Source organism: Podarcis tiliguerta (genome assembly GCF_965153285.1).
Source record: "Podarcis tiliguerta genome assembly, chromosome: 10".
Lineage (NCBI taxonomy): Eukaryota > Metazoa > Chordata > Lepidosauria > Squamata > Lacertidae > Podarcis > Podarcis tiliguerta.
The window spans coordinates 51,103,066-51,124,551 of NC_139543.1; the positions used below are offsets into that span (position 1 = coordinate 51,103,066).

The following is a 21,486-nucleotide window of genomic DNA, read 5'->3' on the forward strand; positions in this document are numbered from 1 at the left end:
AACAGTTTCAGGTTAAGAGCGGACCTCCAGAATGAATTAAGTACGTAACCAGAGGTACCACTGTATAGTAGGAATTCCCAGTTGACTATCTCTCTCTGTATTATTTGTAGGTCAAGAGGCTGGCTTCCCACGTGTCGCAAAGCAGATGCACGAGCTGTTAAGTGTTATCCTTGTGTTTTGCAGTAAAAAAAAAAAAAGACGTTTTGCAAAATTCTTGTTAGCCAACTTAAAAAAGAAAAGAAAAAAGTGCTGCACATGACTAATGTTAAACGGTTAATTGTGTGGTTTTGAATATTGTCCATATGTTCCAAATGACCATAGGCATCCTAGTCCTAAACAAGTTTACATGCCACTAAGTTTAAGAAGATAATCTGAAGAAGTGTGCATGCACACGAAAGTTTATACGAAGAACAAACTTAGTTGGTCTCTGAGGTGCTACTGGACAATGTTTTTTTATTTATTATATATATATTTCGATTGTACAAAGTGTGCTCAGGAGGACAACTATTTCCTCCAACCTGGAACCATGGACGTAGCAAGGGGGTGGGGCAGGGAGAGGCAGCTGCCCCACTCCCTAAATCAATAAAAATACATAGTAAACTGAGGGCCTGTTCCCCCTAACAAAAATCCTGACTACATCCATGCAACCTGGGACATTTCATTCCTATGGGGTTGCATTGAGTTTTGTTGTTGACGCCTCTCATACAAAATATCAGAGCAATGTACCAACAACATTACAAAAGAGACAAAATACCAATAAAAACATGATAGATCCCCCCACCCATATCTACCTCCTTTTCGAAATGAGTACGATTCCCCACCCCCTGCTCCGGGGGGGACAAAAAAACAACAGCAGAGAGAGAGCGCGCGCAAAATTTGCATTAATAGATCATTCAGGTGTTATAAATTTGACTAAGTAATGAAAACGGAGTGAAAACAGTCCGCGCCCCATTTTCTGGACGAGGTTCGGTTTGCCAGAGCTCACCATTCGGTCTTCCTGTAGGGAGAACTACAAGCCCCATGATGCAACGGGGCCTCTCCTGCCTTCCCGTATTGCCGCTCCGCAGGCGAAGGGCGGGGTCGAGGAGCGGCAAGTCGGGAATCGCTTCCGGTGCGAGGGGTCGCGAGGGGTTCCCTGCCTGAGAGTCTGCTTCTCTCCCCAGTGAGGTCCCTCTTGGCGCCTGCCAGTGGCCGCTTGAGGATGGATGAGGACGGGCTGCCCCTCGTAGGCTCCGGCATCGACCTGACCAAGGTACAGGCGGCGCCAGGTAGTTGGCGTTGCTCCCTGAGGCCGGCGCCAGGTCCCCAGGGAGCGAAGGAGGCAACTTCCCCCTGTGGGATTCTCCCCCCATCCCCCCCTCGTCATCTCTTAAAAAGAGAAGCTGACAAGCTCTGTGAATCGGGGCTGCTGCTTTTGCCCTTGCAGGGCTCCTCCTGGACCTCTGGCATGCAGAAGTTCGCCAGGAGAAGCCGCGCTCCTTCGCCTGTGGTGTCGTGTTTTTATTAAAGATGCAGAAACTATGCGGGTGGGGAGGTGGGAGCGCGGGTAGGGCAACCTCTAAGGAAGCACAAGTGTATGGAGGCTGAGGGTTAGAGAAGAGGGCGGTTGCGAGGAACTGGGGGGCGGAGGGTGTCCTCACGGGAGTCAAAAGTGGCTTAGATTCCTCTGCCATTCGTCTCCTCTGGGAACCAGTTGAGTGAAAAAAGAATACAGTACACGCTGGGCCTCCTTCGTGGAAGTTACAAGAGGCTTGCATAGCAAACTTATATTCTGTGCCCTTATACGCCAGTTTGTTAACAGGTAGTAGCAACCACTGGTCATCTGACCCCCCCCCCCCCAGTAGCCAAGTCTTGAAGGTTTCCAAAACATCTTGAACAAAGAGCATTTTTTAGCCCTTGATCATCAAGCATCCCTCTGAATTGGTTGTTTGCTCTTCCATTCCCTACTTTCTGTCATCCATAAGATTGTCTGTTTAAACCATGTCCCTTTTTTCATTTTTAACTCATTTGACCAGGCCTTTCTGCACTGTAGTCAATTTTGGAGGTTGTTTTTCCCCCCCTTCTGGCTCTGATTCACTCTTGAGTGCAATTGTTCTGGAGCAGGCTTGATAACCCATGTAGCATATTGCTCAGTCCCAATTCCCCTGGGGAAACTTAAATAGCTACACTGCAGTACTGATTTGGAAAATTTATTAATGGGTCTGGAAGGTTGCAGGAACAGCATGAGCTGAATTTCTCAATGTGTGCGTGCAACTCATCTAACCCTAATGTAATGCAAGTTTGATTCCATAAATCATTGACTTCCAAGCTGTGTTCTGGAAAATCCAAAGTGTGTTGTTGGACCAGGACCAGGGAGACCCAGGTTAAAATCCCCACCAGCCATTAAGTTCCTTGGGTGATCTTGAGCCAGTCACTCTCTCTCAGTCTAAACGTCACCACAGTGTTGTTCTGAGGATGAAATGGGTGGTGGTGGTTGCATGCTATTCTGCATGCTAAAATGTAACAAACCCTTGCCTCAGATACTACATGAAATCAATAATGGCAGATAAAGTTCCCTGGCAGACAGTTTGTCAGATCTGCCAATCTTCTTTTGCAGTATGCCAGTGCTCTGCATGAACCTGTTGTATTCCCCTAAAACAGGTCTTGCGTTCTACTACAGCAGACACCCCGGTAGCGCTTCCTTGGCAGATGACAAGCCAGTGGTTCCTTGAAAGCAGGAAGCTTCAAAATCACAAGGCAGTAAACTTAGTGAAATATAATCCAATGACAGTAGCAAGCAGGTAAAATGGGGAGAACTCTGCAACACTCCATAAGAAAATCCACTGTTAGATTTCTGCTGTGGCAACACATTGCACTTTGATCATGTATGCAGGATCCAGTAGTCCCTAGGATGACGTTTTTCCATGCCAGACACCATAGTGGAAGATGCATGATACTTAAAAAAAAGAAATTCCACACTTACTGGAAAGATAAATTCCTTTCTGACTTTCATAGATAACTCCTGAAGCATCTAATTTAACATATCTCCATGAGCTGTCACTGAAATATTTCATCATAAATGCCTGTTGTAAAAATTTTATTGGTTGATTCATAGATAAAGCCATAACTTGGTGGCTGTTGTGGATTTGCAGTAGGATAGCGATGATGATGGAAGTGTTTTTAGGCTAGCCCATGCCCTCACAAATGACTATAAAAATAAGTTTGTCGGAGAAACTGTTTAATATACTTCCAAAATCCATCCACTTCCTTTTTCATAATGTGAGACTTGCAGCCCCTGCATATTCATACTTACTCAGAAGTAAGTACCACTGAATTTGATGGTATTGGAGATAGCAGATATCTGTTCTGTTTTACATTTGTAGTCTGTCCCATTCTTGTAGATTAGTGTTAAGGAGCCTGTGGCCCTCCAGGTGTTGTTGGACTCATGTTCCCATCATCTCTGACAGCTGGTTATGATTGGTGAGGCTGATGGGAACTGAAGTCTCATCTGGAGGTTTTCCAACCCTGTTATAGAACTACCACGTTTACATATTTGAATCTGTGACTCAGATGGAAAACCATATGCCCATCCAGTTTGCATATGTTCCAAAACTGGGAAGAACTGCAAGCATGATAGAGCACAGGATTACACTTTTATGTGACTTACATAACTTGAAGCATTGATCTGAAAATAATAAATTGGATTTCAGCATATCCATAGCAAAAGTGCAGCAGATATGTGTATTCAAACACTGGTTAGGGGTGTTGGGAGCAACTTTGCTCAGTTTTATCATCATATAGGTTTTGGGTGTTACAGAATGAGCCTTGCTATTGTTGTATTTGTGCTTTGAACAACGCAGGTTCCTGCCATCCAGCAGAAGAGAACAGTGGCATTTCTAAACCAGTTTGTGGTTCACACAGTTCAGTTCCTTAACCGATTTTCCACTGTTTGTGAAGAGGTAAGTAAGTATACACTGTACTACCTTGGGGAAGGGGGTGGGTGCATGTTGCAGACAGGATTTGCATTGTTGGCTAATAGTCTGCTGTGTGGTGCATAAGCCCATTCCCTCTGATGAATTTTGTAAGACATGGTTAAAATACAGGGTTCATTACTGCTAACTTTCCTAAAGAGATGATGCTTTGAAAGTTCAGTAACTCTTCCTCTTCAAGGAGGAAAAAGACACTGGCTGGAAAGTACATGGGGTCCTTTAGCTTTTTAGGGTCTGACATGGTGCAGTAGATAGCACCAAGCATGGCTATCAGAGGCCCACATTCAAATAAGGAGCATAGGAAGCTGACTCAGGTCAGACGAGCCTTCGAGCCCAGTATTTTCCACTTTGATTGGCAGTCTTTCCCATCGCCTGCTACCTGCTTCTTCTAAGCAGAGATGCCATGACATGTTATCTGCCACACAGCTATAATCTCCTTGTTCTGCTGCGAAGCTCACTGGAAGGTCTTAAATCCCTAAATCATTCTGGGTTGTTGTGTTTTGTGTGTGTGTGCTTGTTTTTTGTTTGTTTAATTCAAAGTATCCCAGACAGTGCATAATGTAATAAAAATTAAAACAGTACATAATTATTCATGTTCTATAGATGTTTATGGATTGATTTTATTGTATTGTATATGCTGTAAGCTACCTTGATATATTTCCCAAAAGTGCAGATTATGTACTTCAAATAAATAAATAAATATTATAAAAACACCAACAATCAGATAAATAATTAAAAAATTAAAAAGGGACATCTGGAGAAAGGCTCAGACCAGGTGGACTTCCCTCTTCAGGGCATTGCATTGCCCAGGCACCACTCTAGAAAAGACTTACCCCTTGTGGCCATCTGGCATTCTTCGTATGGCTGGGCCTCCACATGAACAAACCACGATGGCTATGTAGAACCTCCACCATTGGAGACTATGCCTCTGAAGGCCAGTTGCTGGGAATCCCAAGTGGGGAGAGTGCTCAGTTGTGCTCATGTCCTGCTTGCAAGCTTCCCATATCCATTTGGCTTGCCACTGCGAGAAAAAGATGCTGGACTGCACAGGCCCTTAATCTTCTCCAGCAGGCTCTTCGTATGTTCAAAGGTCAGACAGATTCGGAGGTAGAGGTGATTCTTCAGATCAACTTTGTCACAGCCGCCCTCCAGATGTTTTGTACTACAACTCCTTTCATCCCTGACAGGTGGTCATGTTGTCTGGGCCAATAGGAGTTTGAATCCAACAACATCTGGAGGGTACCCTCTTGGGGAAGGCTACTTTAGATCCTAGGGTCCCTGGATCTATCCACCTACTAGGGCAATTGTGTTGATGAGAGAAGGATAGGAAAGTGTTCCGTACACTGATAAATGCCATAAGAATCCTATTGTATAGAAATCAGCTTCTAGTGTTCCTTCCTACTCAATGCACATCAGCAAGAAATGGAACTTGTGGTGGGGCTTTGCAGATAGCAGCAAAATTCATTCTCAGTAATTGGGGTCCTAGGGCGTATCCAGGGTCCCCGACCAGGTTTAGCCATTCCCATTGCTTTATCTTCCATAAGTGAGCGTTTGCTATTCACCCATGTGGGGTAAAGTAAAGCAATGTCATTGATGACACTGTTGGGTTTGAAGGTAAACCTGCCCTTGGACTGTGTGGTCTTGTCATCACTGATGGTGAAACAGGGAAGGGGCACCATCTGTCTCTGTGCATACTGCACCCTGCAGAAGTCCTTTCAGTATGCAAGCCCTCCCTCATGCACCATTATTTATTTGTATTTTCACAAAATATTTCCAGGCTGGCCTTTGCAAGCAATCAGTATTGGTTGGCGCCAATAGGCTTTGCAGACTTACTTGCATTGCTACATTTAAATTTTAAGTCCTATCACCTTCCTTCAACTTCATCTAAAAAGGCACCATCATAAGGTTTTCTGATATATAAATGACTTCAGATAAATTGACTTTGAACAGCTAAAAACCAGATGGCTAGTTCTTTTTCTTTCTTTTTTATCCCAAAGTCTTGACAGCCCTAAATGCTTGTGTGTGGTCATTTTTTAAAAATGACATCCATTCCAAAGAACAAAGAGGCATCTATAAAGAAAGAGATGGAGACCAAAAAGTAATAACAAAACCCCAAGCTCATCAACATCTGTGCTTCTTTGTCTCTATTATGTTGGCTGGTTGGCATATTTCTCAGGGTGTTAAAGATTTTGGCTCTAAGAGCCCAGCAAAAAGTTACTACCGTGCCAGGAGGCAGGGAGAAAAATGCTACAGATCTGCCAGCCAACACACTAGCCAAGGGTACAACACAGGCTGGTTGCATATGGCAGCAATTAGTTCAAGCCGTCATATCAGTTCTTAAGGTTTGGGCTTTTTTGCAAATCATCTTGCATTTTAAAATAAGTCTTGCATAGCTTTTGGAGCATTGTGTCAGTTCACCTGACCTTTTATCAGATTTATTCCACCACTTCCAAATTGGATTACTATTTACGAGTAGGTCTCAATGCTTTACTTGGAAGATGGGTTTGTAATACTAATTGCTCAGGTTTCACTTGTTTTGATGTGGAGGAGGTGGGTTAGGCTATTTTGATTGTGGCATGTCATGGGATTGTAATACAGTGGTACCTCTGGTTACATACTTAATTCATGCCGGAGGTCTGTTCTTAACCTGAAACTGTTCTTAACCTGAAGCACCACTTTAGCTAATGGGGCCGCCTCCTGCTGCTGCGCTGCCGCTGCACAATTTCTGTTCTCATTTTGAAGCAAAGTTCTTAATCCGAGGTAATATTTCTGGGTTAGCTGAGTCTGTAACTTGAAGCGTATGTAACCTGAAGCATATGTAACCCGAGGTACCACTGTATAGCATTCCTCATGTAAAGATGAGCAGTAACTTTTGTTTATTAAATTGTTTCACTCTTATTCTACCCTTTTGCAAAAACTATATGGGGAGGTTTATAGCATTTTCCTCTCCCAGTAGGCAGGTTCATTTAAAGGAGTAATTGTTCTGTTTGCAACTTTCACATAGCCTTTCATCCCCAAACCTTTGAAATCAGTAGAGATACACACAACAATCTATATCTGGTCTGAGTAAAATTCACGTGTTCATTTATAGTCTGGTCCATTTCCTCATTAATCTGCAATTTTTTATAAAAACAATCTGTACAAAAATTCTTCTATATGCCAGGATTCAGCATTCTCTGACCACCAGTGCAAGGGCTATTGCGCTACTGTAGCAATGAAAATAAAGGGTGGGCAATACCAAGTGCAGTGCAACAATTGTGCTAGTGGGAGCTTGTTGTGCAGCAGTTTGTTCAACAGGAAATATCGGTACTACAGCAGCAATCTGTTGCACAATCAGCAAAGAGAATCACAGTCATTTCCTGTACTTTCTCTTGGTTGAGCCATTCTTCTGGCACAAGTACACCACTAAGCAGTTTTAAATCAATGCGACATTGAAATCCTCTCACAATCTCAATATACACATTTCTGATCCTACTTTACCATAAAATGCATATTTGTTTAAATATTTTGATACCTTTTGTGGTGAGGACTTTATTGCGAAATTTTGAGAACTGCAAAATCCAAAGGATAATTTCGTTGTGATCCGCGTATTTGTTCTAGAGGTGTGAATTAGGTTAGTTCACTTTAAAAACTAACCAGTTCTGTATCCTATTGTGCAGCCCTTAACACATGACTCTTCAGAGTGCCCAGTTTTATCTTGTTCCTAGTCAAGGGTTTAAGATTCATTTTACACAATACTATTACGTAATAATTTGAAATAAAGTCTATATGGCAGGCTCGTTCATAGATACTTTATTAATTGTCTGTGCAAAGTAAAAATTGCTTCCAGGCAGCCAATGACAGAATTTTTTTTTAAAGTTGTCTTTTTTAGGCCACAGGTGACAATCAGCTATTTTGGGGCAGATGGGATGTTAAATGTTTTTGAGAGCTAGCAACTATTTACCAGGCTTCACTGTTGTATATGCACCAACTCTGGTATACAGCCTAATGTTATAATCAGAGGTTGATCTTGAGGTATTTTAGACCACCTGTGTGACAAGGCTTACAGGATCATCGTATAATATGCCACATATTATCCTCCGAAAGAGTGAGGCAATAAGTATTTTGGGGGAGGGAGTGGAATGCTAAGTATTCCTGAGCAGGGAGGGCAGAGGAGAGAATTGCCAGTGAGTAAAAGTATGGAGTAATATATTTCACTTCCATCTTTCCCAGAAATTGTCAGCACTTTCCCTCCGTATTCAGCAGATTGAAACTACACTGAACATCTTGGATGCAAAGGTTTGTGCATGATATCTCTCTTCTTGCTCTTTGTAGTGTTGAGCACAAATTAAGGGACTTGCCTGTATAATTCCTAAAGTCCGGTTTTTATCTGAGCTACATTCGTCTTCAGGCAGAACTGAGTATATTTTTTCAGAATGTTGGAATGTAAATGGAAACAGATGGCAAACGGATTTCTGTGATAAGGCAAAGAGGAGGTGAAGTTGTTGGGTGCAAGCAGGGCCCGAGTGATAAGCACTTCACCCCCGTGCTGGCCAGAATTTTGTGACATGTTGGTTTGGCTTAATTAAGGTATTGCCTATTAGTGGATGTTGAGGCCTTGGTGGAAAATAGCATGTACTGGATGCTGACTAAACAGCTACAAGTTTTATATTCTCAATATTAAAATGTTGTCTACTGTTCTTGGTGTTCCCATCTTCAGTTGTCTTCTATACCTGGGCTAGAAGATGTCAAGTTTGAAGTATCCAGCACCAGTGTCAACAGCGTTACAAATGGCCCTGTCCCACAAGTCTCAATAGATCCACAGTCAACAAATGTATCTCCTCAGCTGGAGGTAAAAGATTGAGCTCTTCCTGACTTGTTTTTCCCCCCGTTTCTAGTTAGCCTTTCTAAAGCAAGCAATGACTTTGTTCACATGTGATTTGATTTGCTACTCACAGACCACAATCTGTAGTCAGGGTTTGTTTTTGGCTTACTGATTGTGGTTTGTTGGATCTGTGGTTTGGCCATAATTCATAGCCAGGGATTGTGGTTTGTTTCATCCATGCGCTAGAGAGGAGGAGCAAAACAGTCCCAATCTGTGTGCTTGTGCTAAACTTAACCATGGTTTACCATGATATGTGAACTGAGTCAATGTCTGCACATGTTTAAAGATTGGCACATAATGTTTTCTCTTTATAGCAAAGCACCGGTCATGAGATGGGGCAACAGAAGACGGAAGGAGCCACAGAAAATATCATCACAGTAGCAAAGGATCCCCGCTATGCAAGATATCTCAAAATGGTTCAAGTGGTAAGACAGTTGTTCATCGGGCTTCATCAGACACCAAATTTGTGTGTATTCTGTATCAAGCAGCATTCCAAGTTAGCCCTTCTGGCTGTCCACTCTAACTTCTTTTTAACTAATCCTCTAACTTTTGATAAACTCCCTCTTCTGAAAGGGTATGTGATTCTGTTGGAATTGGTGGTGGTGGCTGTTGTCAATCAGTTCAGAACTCTATTTCTCGCCTGATGTAGACCCTACTTACAGTCATTTGTTGTATTTATGAATGTCTCTTTATCGTGATCTGAATGTGCGTTTGCTCTTTCAGTGTGATGACAATTCAAATCATCTATAACTAATGGCTTTCCATCTCTGAACTTCCCCGTTTAATGTGTTTAGAGACCTCTGCAGCAGTTTCCGTGTTTGATGGCTCTGCGCCAGGCTTGATGGGAACAATATGTGTGAAAAGCCACTCAAGGATCAGTTTTGTTCCTTTTAGTTTGTTTCCACTGATGTCCAGCCAAACCAGTTAAATTGCTCAACATGTGATGGACCTTTGCATCTAGAACATGCTTGCAAATGAGCTCTTTGTAAGCAGGCCCTGGCTTCTTTCCATTCTGATTGAGCCTCCAAGCCAGTTGTCTCATTAGCATTTCCTAACCTCCTGTTGATGAAAGGAATAGGAACAGAAGTCACTTTACTCTGAATTAAACAGTAGTAATAGAAAAGAAAATTATGTGCCCAGAAAATTGCAGGTGAGCAGGCTGCTATTGTGCTTGTGCCTTGCTTGTGGGCTTCGAAAAAGCATTTGTTGGCCGCTGTGAGAACAGGATGCTGGACTAGGCGGCCCACAGACCTGCTTCAGTAGGCTCTTCTTCTGTTCTTAATAAAAATTATGTGAAAAGGCAAGACTACGCCATTCACATTTTGTTTCTAGAAATAAGAGACAAAGGTATTCCGAATTTCTATGGATTAATGAAAGCAGGAGCGAATGCTTCTCTGTGAGAGGCCAAAGCCATTCAGTATTCTTATTCCACAAAGGTGTTTAGTGGGACAAGGGAGAGGCACATGCCCATATTTTCCTTAGCTGGAGCATAACATGGAAATAACTCTTCACACATTTTCCTAACAGATGCTTTTTAGCCATGGCACCATGCAATTGGTCTTATTTTAACCAGCTATTGGCAAACTTGCCCCCCTCCATCTTTGGACCATGCTGTGCAGCCTTCCTGAAATTAAAATGGAACTAATGGCTTGATTTCCTTGCTTGTGCCCAACGGTTGCTGTTGAGTCAGGCTTCAATACAAAGCATTCAGATTCAGTATAGTTGTTAGGATATTCCACCAGACCTCTTTTGCTGGCCTGAACATTTTCCTGTGAATTGGGAGTGGCAAACTGGCGTTGTGTGGCTAGATAATTACCAGTGCACTTGGAAAGACTGATGTGGTGGCTGAAAGGACAGTGCTTGGCTGATAGTTCGCTCTGCAGTGGTACCTCGGGTTAAGTACTTAATTCGTTCCGGAGGTCCATTCTTAACCTGAAACTGTTCTTAACCTGAAGCACCACTTTAGCTAATGGGGCCTCCTGCTGCTGCCGCGCCACCAGAGCATGATTTCTGATCTTATCCTGAAGCAAAGTTCTTAACCTGAAGCACTATTTCTGGGTTAGTGGAGCCTGTAACCTGAAGCGTATGTAAACTGAAGCATATGTAACCCAAGGTACCACTGTAATTCCCTTTTTTTGGTGATGGGATTTGTGATGGGGGTGGGTGGGGAAGACAACTTTCTGCGTCTCTCTCTCTCTCTCTCTCTCTCTCTCTCACACACACACACACACACACACACACTTTTAGAATCTTAACCACATTATTTGAAATCTACCCTTCTTCTATAGAAAGGCTTCTTCTATGTATGCCCCCTCCTCTTAGGTACAGCATATGAATGAGATGTTGGGCTGTTGAGGAGCACAGTAGTTTTATGTATATGTTACGGATGCATCAGGAAGCACAGCTTTACCCAAGTACAGTGGTACCTCGGGTTACATACACTTCAGGTTACATATGCTTCAGGTTACAGACTCCGCTAACCCAGAAATATTACCTCGGGTTAAGAACTTTGCTTCAGGATGAGAACAGAAATCGTGCTCCGGTGGCGCGGCAGCAGCAGCGAGAGGCCCCATTAGCTAAAGTGGTGTCTCAGGTTAAGAACAGTTTCAGGTTAAGAACAGACATCTAGAACGAATTAAGTGCTTAACCCGAGGTACCACTATAAAGCTACACATGAATTTTGGAGCCACAAAAAAGTGAGGAAAGCAGACATGCGCATGGTTTGTATTTCTTCTTTAGGAACATATAAGAAGTGCTTTGTATGAGATCAGGTTACCTGCATGAAGTAAGAAAAGTGGGCAGAGATTAGTTTTTCTCCCTCTCATAATACTAGAATCTACGGCCATCCAGTGAGAAGCTGAATGTTGGAAGATTCAGGGCAGACAAAAGAAAGGATGTCTTCAGACAGAACAGAGTTACGCAGCATAATTTGCTCTCATGGGATGCAGTGACGGCCACCAACTTGGAATAGTTTTTAAAGTGGATTAGACAAATTCCCAGAGGATAAAGTGATCATTGGCTACTACCCATGATGGCTGTCTGCTGTTTCTAGTGTCAAAGGTTGCTGGGAATCAGAAAGTGGACGAGTTCTGTCACGCTTCCTCTTCTCCTAGGCTTCTGGTTGGCCACTGCAAGAACAGGATGCTCACCTAGCTGGACCTTTGGTGTGATCCAGCAGGTTTCTTACATTATTATCTGGCCCAGTATTATCTACTTCAGCTGGCTCAGGCTTTTCACATCATCTGCTGCCTGGTTGGTTGTTGTTTGTTTGAGATATAAGGGACTGGACCTGGGACATTCCACATCCCAACTTCTGAGTTCTGACATTGAGCTAAGGCTCCTCCCTTCCTTTGTGAGATCCAAATGTCTTCCAAGTGAGCTTTCTTAGTTTCATCTTCTGAAGCTACAGGAGGGTTGGGAAAACCAATGATGTGAGTTATTTACAGTTCAGCTCTTCCTGCTTTTTTTGTAATGTTTGAAACAGTATTCTGTTCAAAGCTGATGATTGTAGTTCTCATGACAGTCACACCAGTGACATCTATGTATCCTCCATGTAGACAGCACTGTCAAAAGGTTGTAGCCACTGTCAAAAGGTTGTAGAGGAGCAAGCTTATTGTGAGCTGGCTTGAACAGAAATTTCTTTGTGGGAAAGTGGCAAAAAAGTCTAACAAACATGGACCAGCAGAACTTTGTGGCCCCAATCCAAGTTAGACGTAGTTAAGCCAATGCACCTGATTCTGTGTTGGAATGTAGCCTTATAGCATAGCTGTGAGATTTAAGGGCAGCTTCTTCCACCCCCGTAGAGCTTGAGTTTAGGCTTCTTGTGTGCAAGTTAGGAGCTGCAGGTAAGCCACTATGGAGATGAATATATCTTGACCTGGTAGCCTAGGAATTGGGACAACCCAGCTATAAAGATTGAAGCAATATCAATGATGGCAAAAATCCAAGAGAAGCAAATTGCTTCAGTGGGTGTAACGGGTTCAAATGTTTGGTGGAAACATCAGAAAACAAAGAGAATGAAAATTGTAGCAGTAAGCAAGCCAGTTCTGACCCTTAAGACAGATAAGCTTTCTCTTAAATTGCGAGGGAACATTGATTCTCAAGTTAAAGGTGGGTCTGGAAGTAAATGATCTTCCATTTGGGACAACTACTCCACCTGTTTCATAAAACCCTAAGCTGACTGTTTATAGGCCTCCAGGATATGATCTTAAATTCCTCTCGCATTAGTTATGTAATACAGCTTGTGTCTTTTATTTGATTATAAATCATTTTAGTGCCGTATGTATGTTAGATAAAGTTTTTGGCAAGTAAAAAACCTCTACTGCATCAAAGCATAGGTATGTAGGTGTGGGTCTCATCTTCTCAATTTCTTACTTCATATTTCCCATGACACTTTCTGGGGTTGAATCTTGGGTGATAAACTTTCAATTCTTCTCTCCCCCGCCCCCCCACGCCAGTTCAGCAATTATTAAAAGCTCAGAAATGGGAAGAAAATATTGGGGGAGTGGTGTGGCTCAGATGCTTTGCATGCAGAAGGTCACAGGTTCAATTCCTGCTTACCCCAGGAAGGAATGGGAAAATTCCCTGCATGAAACCATAGGGAGCTGCTACCAGTCAGTGTAGGCAATACCAGCTATATGCATAAATGGTTTGGCTCAATATAAGGAAGCTTCTTATGTTCCTGTGACACTTGCAAGGTGACATAAACCGGGGTATGATCTATCCAGCGTACAGTTTGATGGAGACCTCTGAAACAGAGAGCTTTATGTAAGATGGTTCCCCTCTACTACAGTCTTGCATAACTTTTTCAGCTGCAGTTCTTACATGCTATTCTGTTTCCTGGCTAACAGTTGTTTGCTATTTCTTCCATTGGCCTTTTTTCATATTTCATAATAATTGTTCCCATTGTAAGATACAAAACGTTCTGGATAACAGAATCCTCAACACGTCCCGCCCCCCCTAAAAAAAAAATCTAGCTTCCATACTTTGGCTTACATTTTCCATATGGCATATGGTAATTCCCAGTTATAAAAGATCTGTGTGACTCCTGGTAATTACAGTTCTGTAGATCCCCACTATTAAACTGCTGAGTTTAATTGTTTTTATTGGAGATAGCCAGTTTATATAAAGGTGGGGGGAAGCCCCAAATACAGATGCACACAGGAAAATATTAATCACCGAATTAGCATCACTATTGCTCTGCCAGCCTTAACCACTCTCTCCACTTTCATGTGTGGCGCTAGTACAGACACGCTTCTCTGAAACACCCGCCATGGCTCCTTTCTCCTTACCTTGGCCAAAGTACATTTGCTCAATGCCAAAACCAACCACGCACTACTGTTCACTTAGAGTTTGAGGTCTCTCACGTCCTTTTCAGACCTCCAGTAGACCTTGGAACTCAGAAATTGGACTCTCTTTTTTTCGTTTTTGACCTTTTGCATCAATGATGGCAAAGCAACAAGTTCTCTTTGAGCCTCAGTGGCAGGAACACAGGAGCCAATTCTGTTAGAACACCCCTAGCAGAGAGAGTTTGGACTTTCACAAACTGTTCTCTAGGATCCTACAAGAAAATATGAAGGGAAGATGTTTGAGACTTAGGGAAATGGACCACAAGTAGTGGGAGAGCTTGCAGTGAAAGGTCATTTTCATATGCATAGTTGTCTAAAACGTACCTTTGTGCTAGCCCATATTTAAATGTTGATCTTGTGATGCTAGATTTGGATAATTCTGTCTAAGGAGCCTCCTCTTGTTATCAAGAAAGTGCTGAGGGGAGCTGCAGGAGAGTAGCATAGTTACAAATTGCAAGATGAATGAAGCTATTTTTCTGAGATTTCACAAAAATAAAAATTCAGTTGATGGATGGAATTAACTGCTGGCCCAGCAGGTGGGAAGTCAGTCTAGAGGTGTTTAAACAGAAAAAACATTAACAACAACAACCACCCATCCATTTATAACCTACTTTGGGTTACTCCAGCCACAAAAGCTTGGTAGCCTAATACCTGTACTTATGACCTAGGTAGAAGATGAGTCACAACCTCTACACCAGCCTTTCTCAACCTGTGGGTCCCCAGATGTTGAACTACAACTCCCATCACCCCTAGCTAGCAAGGCCAGAGCTCAGGGATGATGGGAGTTGTAGTCCACTAACATCTGGGGACGCACAGGTTGAGAACCGCTGTTCTACACCTTCCAGCAACATCAGCTAAACAATTTTATTGGAAAGGACAGTTTCATTACGTATATAAAGATAAGTGGTTTCCTGTTAGTAGGATTATGACATGATCCCACCTCTGCATGTTGTGATTTTGGAATCATAATGGCTAATCCCAGTTTCCAGTTGCTGCAAGCAAACTGATGAGAAGAACTGCACAGGTAGAGATATATTCTGGCCGAAGAATGGTCACAGATATTCAAAAGGTCCAGGACCTGGCCACTGTACTACACATGTTAGTCCTGTTCTTCACATCTCATTTAGCTGGCTACTGGTTATAAAGAAGAGGCTGAAAGCAATGTGCAGAGCTTGAACGTTGGTCTGCCATCGCTGCATCCATTTCTTTTTCTCCTTCCTGCATCCACATCTTGGTTTCTTTGACTCCATTGCCGTGGTCACCTTTCCTAACTCCAGCCATTTTTACACTGATAACTTGGACTGATGTTTGAGCATAATTTATTTAGTGCCTGGAGTGCATTGCTGACCATCTCTTGCATCTTTTTGTGGGGCAATGGAGAATTCAAGAAAGAGCCCTGCTGGGTTGGACAGAATGCCTGTCTCATTCAGCCTTCTACTCCTGCAGTGGGAATGGAAGCACAAGACCCGTAGCATGCTTCCACTCATGGAACTGGCATTCAGAGGCATTCTGCTTCCAACCTTGGAGTCGATATAGCCATTGTGATCAGTCCATAAATTTGTCTAATCCCCATTAAAACTCATCCAAGATGATCGCCATCACTGCATCTTGTGGAAGGGAGTCCATCGTTTAATTTTGTTCATCCTGAATCTCCCACCATTCAGTTTCATTGAATGACTCTGAGTTCTAGTATTATTGGGGGAGGGCATTCTCTATCCACTTGATCTGCACCATGCATAATTCACCTTTAACCCCTCCCCCCCCAATTTTTCTAACCAAAAAAGCCCAAGATCTTGCCTCGTAGGGGAGCTCCTCCAGCCCCTTGATTGTTTTGGTTGCCCTTTTCTGTACCTTTTTCAGCTTGACAGTGTCCCTTTTTGAGGAGGGAGAAACTCACATGGGCATTGCAGACATGTAAGAGATATTCCACAGCAGCAAACTTCTCTAGGTGTTTGAAAATGAAAGAAAATGGTATGCTAGCTACAGCCTCTGAAGTAAACCAAAGTTATTCAGAAATGTAATTCTGTTTTTCAGCAACTTCTACTCCCAAACTTTCTATAGGGGCATCCATAGGAAATGTGGCCTTCGATCACCTTCCTGCTGTCAACAAAATCGGTTTCTCAGATCAGAGCTTTTTCCCTTAACATTTTTGTGTTTACTCTTTATTCATTAAAACGCTGCGATTTTGATGTGACTCCGTTATACAGTGCTTTTCTAGACTTTTATCGTTCTTTTTCCCCTCCGTAGGGTGTTCCTGTAATGGCAATAAGAAACAAAATGATTTCTGAAGGATTGAACCCAGATCTTCTTGAGTAAGTGACAACTACTTGCATATTATGTGTGCGGAGACAGGACAGAGTTGGCGCTTGCAATGGGGGATAGAAATGTGTATCTTGGTCATTTGGAAGCTTCAGGGGAAAAAATCTAATTTGAAATAAACTTGCAAGGCTGAAAAAGCTAGTACACCTAAAACATCAGGGCAAGCATTTCTGGTTTCATGACGGAACAATCTTCTGAATTCCACCTTAATTCTTTCCCAGTCAGGTTTTAGTTAAGGCTATCCCCACTCCCTAAGCAGCAGGATTACCTCTCCCACTGAACACCTTTAATGGCTTGAGGATATTATCTTACTTTCTTCTAGACATTAGCCACAGTTAAGCATGGCTGGGGTTTTCCCACTGTTGGTGATAGAACAGCTTATACATGCAGGTCCACCTCTTTATTGCCACCATTTTAAAGGAGAATAGATAAAATTTTAGAGATTTGTTTTACTATCAACAGAGAGAGAAAAGAATTGGCTCACTTATTTGGGATTGAAACCCAACAGAAGCTTCAGTTCCTTGTCAACAGAAGAGCTACAGGTAGCCTGATCCCAAAATTTAACTGTGCCGCCTATAATAAAAGCGAAGGATGAGGCATACCTATTGATTTTCATAACCCATGGTGTTCAAGAAAGATTCTCTGGTGCATATATTCTGGATTCCAAAATCAATGTTCTCAGACATAATGAAACGGTATAACTCCATCTTAGAACATACCCAAAATCCTAGAATTCCGACTTCTAAATACATATCCTGACCAGCCCCTAAGCTGCCCACACTTCTCCCTGGCTCCCCACATCAGTAATGTTACAGGGGCCACAACAAACTCTAATAGGACTCTGTATCCCTTTCACTAACACCAGTAGGGCTAGGACCTGTCCTTGAGAGAGTGTCTTGGACCTTTACAATTGATAGGTCTATTACCATTGCATGTGCAGATAACCCTACAGGCTGAGAAGTGTTGTCCTGCACGATGTACTAATAACTACAGCAACAGTACTTGGCCTTTATGCTGTGCTTTTGGGGTGTTCAAAGAGCTTTGCATCCATTGTCAGTCATCTTTAAAGGTAAAGGTACCCCTGCCCGTATGGGCCAGTCTTGACAGACTCTAGGGTTGTGCGCCCATCTCACTCAAGAGGCCGGGGGCCAGCGCTGTCCGGAGACACTTCCAGGTCACGTGGCCAGCATGACATCGCTTCTCTGGCAAGCCAGAGCCGCACACGGAACGCCGTTTACCTTCCCGCTAGTAAGCGGTCCCTATTTATCTACTTGCCCCCGGGGGTGCTTTCGAACTGCTAGGTTGGCAGGCGCTGGGACCGAGCAACGGGAGCGCACCCCGCCGCGGGGATTCGAACCGCCGACCTTTCGATCGGCAAGCCCTAGGCGCTGAGGCTTTTACCCACAGCGCCACCCGCATCCCTTTTGTCAGTCATCTTTAGAGCAACCCTATAAAGTCAGCCAATATTATCACGCCACTGCAACAGAACAGCAGCTGAAAGCTACCTCAGTGAGCTAAGTGAGATTTGGATGGGACATCCCCACCTCACTTCCAAGGTTTTCTGGATTTTGCATCCAAAGAGGGATCTCTGAAATTATACCCCCTTCCTATGGGAAACTAGTCTGCTGCAGTACAAACACCTCCTGCCTACCTAGGAACTTGTCAGTCGACTTCATATAGGTAATGATGTAGGCATTGCCTATGAAAGCCCAGAGTAAACCTCTGAAGTCTGTACGGTTAGGAAGCATGTTTTGCTGCTGTGTAACAACACAACTGCTCTTCTGAAAGTAGCTGCAGCATTGACACTTAACATGTCTTCTAGCATTGCACGTGATCATAGAATCATAGAGTTGGGAGGGACCCCCCCCCCCCGAGGGTCATCGAGTCCAACCCCCTAAGTTGTGGCTTCTTATCTTTCCCTTGCAGGACACCAGATGCTGCAGTGCCTACCTGGGGAGGGGAGGCAAATGCAGAAGACAGTTCTGACAGTGAATCCTCATTTAGTGACTGACCGCGCTGATCCAGGTGCATTTTTCCTTAAGAGCCCTCTTCGCAAGTGCTTGTGTACAAAACTTAAATCTGAAAGATTTCCTGATAGCTTGAGCCATAGAAAGTATTCTTCTTTAAAGGAATTGCTACTTTGCACTGGGGTCTTTGCATCGTCTTCCTCAGAGTTTTGAATGAAGGCCCAGTCTGTCCTGAAGGGACTGACAAGATGTGCTGTTACTTACGACATGATGGCCCTGATCTATTGTTCCAAGGAAGCTCAGGGTAAACTTGGGGCAGGTGGGAGAGTAAGTAGACCATGCAAGCACGGCAGGTGGGAACAAGTGTACCAGCTCTGTCACTTTCACCCTCCACAAGTTCTGCAGATGACCAACTCTAGCGGGGAGCCTCCTGCATTTGTGGATTTGTGTACATTCCCTGTGCCACGTAGAACCCTGATCTTCCTACACTGCAAGGAGATGGGTGCCCTCTTATTCATGAATGGGGATCGGGACAGAGAGCAGAGCTAGCGTGCTCATTCTTGCTCTCTCCACTGGCTTTTCTGCTTATTTGTGAGTAAGGCACCCGAGAACAGCTTTGCATTTCTGATGAAGCCAAGGTATTTCTTTGGACAATACTTACAGCCTTTTAAATTACCTCTTTATGACTGGATTCCTCTACCCCTCCCTTCCTGGCAACTGTCTATATTAAGAATGCTGCTAATGCTGTTTCCTACACTGCTTTTCTTTTTAATCCTCCAGTATCGAATGAGAATTGAAAGCACCAATTGCTTGCTGCAAATATTATATTTGTCCCAGTGGTCTAAGAGCTGTGGGTACGAAGGGCAGTGACAGAAAGACTGAGGGTGGAAGATGGTGGCTCTTTCCACGAGCATCTCACACAAATCACACAGCATTGCTGCTACATACCACCAAATTTTTTTTTCAGTGGAGATCCCATACTAGGTGCGTGCAAATCTTAAGGTAGCTCAGCGGCAAATTTTTTGCGTATTGTATCACTGCCATCGTAGTCAGCAAGCGACTTCTGTGGGTTATATCTTGTTTAGAATGTCACTCGTAATTATAATAGAAATAAAGAAATAAAGGTCCATGTTACTTAGGAGAGTATAGCTCTAAATTCTGATGGGTAAGAAAGTTATTTTAATGCAATAGCAAAGACTTCCATGGCTTACAATTTTGAAAGATAGATACAACTAGCAAGGAGATTATCTTGTTTTCAAAAGCTTATTCAGGAAAGCAACACTCACAGAAACTGAGACCTACCATTTATTTCAAAGCATGAGTTGCCTTATAGAGGGATCTGATTAAAAAGAAGGGGCAGCCCTGTCTTAAATGAAAAACAGCCTTTTAAGATCAAAATGCAATAGTACGTTACAAGACTGCATAAACTTTCAGAGGTCTTTTTTTGTGCAAGATTGGCTTGCCTCACTGCCTGGTGAATTTCACTAGTGATGTTAAGAACCACTTCACTTTATGGATTTAGAGCATTTCTTAAGTGTGCACACAGTGTACACTAAAATACTCAAAAAAGAACGCTAATGCCCTTCCACCCCATATATGCGTAGCAGGGATCTGCAGTTGTCCGTGACTTCCCAATGTGGCGTAGAGAGGTGTAAACTGGCCCTCAGCTTTTGTCCTTCACCTTTTCTCCCAGCCCACCAGTGTTTTCTCACACTACCATTCTGAATTTGCTGCGCATGTGCTAGCGCCGTTGTGCTTTCAGCAAATGCCAGGATAGCCATTTATACATCAAAATCAGATCTGAGTATGAGCCAAGAAAGGCCGGGGATGCACACGCCTCTTGGTTAGGAGAGTTCTGGCTGCAGGTGTGAAGCAGAATCTCATGCAATTCTTCTGATTGGAACAAGACATTCCGGGACATTTGTTTTTTCCCGAAAATATTTCGGAATAGATCAAGACATTTTGTTTCAAGCAACAAATCTAAGATGTAACCTTTGTCTTGGTCTTCATTAACCTGGTCTTCAGCAAAATGCAACTAGTATTAACAGTGTCTGCTTTGTCAGCCATAAATAATCAATCATGTACTATTTACCATGCTGCCTAAAAACACATATTGTATACTACAACACTCAGAAGTGGATTCTGTATATTTGAAAAACATGCATCTATAATTAAAATTATGTTTTGTAAGCAAATGTTTGATTCTTTGTGCCACGTGTAGATAAAATTGCATGTTTTGATGCTGCCTTATTAATTTTTATTGTCACTAAAGTGCACTGCAAGAACATTTGAAACTATCCTTCTCCAGAAGTCAAGGGAGATAAGAGTCCGAGAAAGATTGCTTAGCAGCAGAGAGATTTGTTACATCTGCAGGCAGACAGCATTTGAAACCGTGCAGTGGAGTCTAGAAATACTATTTTTCTGCACTAATTAGTTATAAATGCAGTCAGGTATTGTTTATGTCAGTTTTCAGCTGGAGAACATTGGTGGTTGATTTCAGAAATTCTCAAACTTTAAAGGAAAAGGTGGCTTCACTGTATGTGGATTAATGATGCAATGTAATGGTGTAGTGGTTAAGAGCGGTAGACTCCTAATCTGGGGAACCGGGTTCGAGTCTCCGCTCCTCCACGTGCTGCTGCTGGGTGACCTTGGGCCAGTCACACTTCTTTGAAGTCTCTCAGCCCCACTCACCCCACAGAGTGTTTGTTGTGGGGGAGGAAGGGAAAGGAGAATGTTAGCCGCTTTGAGACTCCTGAAGGGGAGTGAAAGGCGGGATATCAAATCCAAACTCTTCTTCTTCTTCTTCTTAATTCCCTCCAATGTTTTTTGTAAGTATTACTGTTAATGCAAAACACAAAAAGCCTGCAGCTATTATTTAGAAACACAACAAAAACAGAATAAAGCAACCTGAGTGATTCCAGTATTTTAACAAATAATATCGTTTGATACAGTTTGACCTATTTTAGGAAGATGCAGATTATTATACGTCTCTCATCAAATGAGGAAGAAATTGCACCGTT

The 21,486-nt window shown here is 42.9% G+C and overlaps 1 protein-coding gene and 1 long non-coding RNA gene across 4 annotated transcripts; one reads left to right on the forward strand and one right to left on the reverse strand.

The window, feature by feature from the left end:
- Nucleotides 1-1,070: 1,070 nt before the first annotated feature.
- WASHC3 (WASH complex subunit 3) lies at nucleotides 1,071-20,661 on the forward strand. Of its 3 annotated transcripts, XR_014502552.1 has the most exons (8): nucleotides 1,093-1,252; nucleotides 3,840-3,938; nucleotides 8,181-8,246; nucleotides 8,668-8,799; nucleotides 9,147-9,257; nucleotides 16,428-16,492; nucleotides 18,426-19,514; nucleotides 19,955-20,661. XR_014502552.1 is itself a non-coding variant. In XM_083401572.1 (7 exons), the coding sequence occupies exons 1-7, from the start codon at nucleotides 1,202-1,204 to the stop codon at nucleotides 18,508-18,510; spliced, it is 609 nt and encodes a 202-aa protein (XP_083257698.1). In that variant the 5' UTR covers nucleotides 1,071-1,201; the 3' UTR covers nucleotides 18,511-20,661. The 3 variants fall into 3 exon arrangements, 2 of the variants coding, with proteins under 2 accessions (XP_083257698.1, XP_083257699.1); XM_083401572.1 differs by having other exon boundaries at nucleotides 1,071-1,252; nucleotides 18,426-20,661; XM_083401573.1 differs by having other exon boundaries at nucleotides 9,150-9,257; nucleotides 18,426-20,661.
- Nucleotides 9,264-11,588, reverse strand: LOC310658983. Its single transcript, XR_014502563.1, has 4 exons — nucleotides 11,506-11,588; nucleotides 11,056-11,258; nucleotides 10,941-11,018; nucleotides 9,264-10,696 (listed from the first exon to the last, which is right to left on the reverse strand). It is a non-coding gene; the product is annotated as an uncharacterized lncRNA (long non-coding RNA).
- Nucleotides 20,662-21,486: the final 825 nt, after the last annotated feature.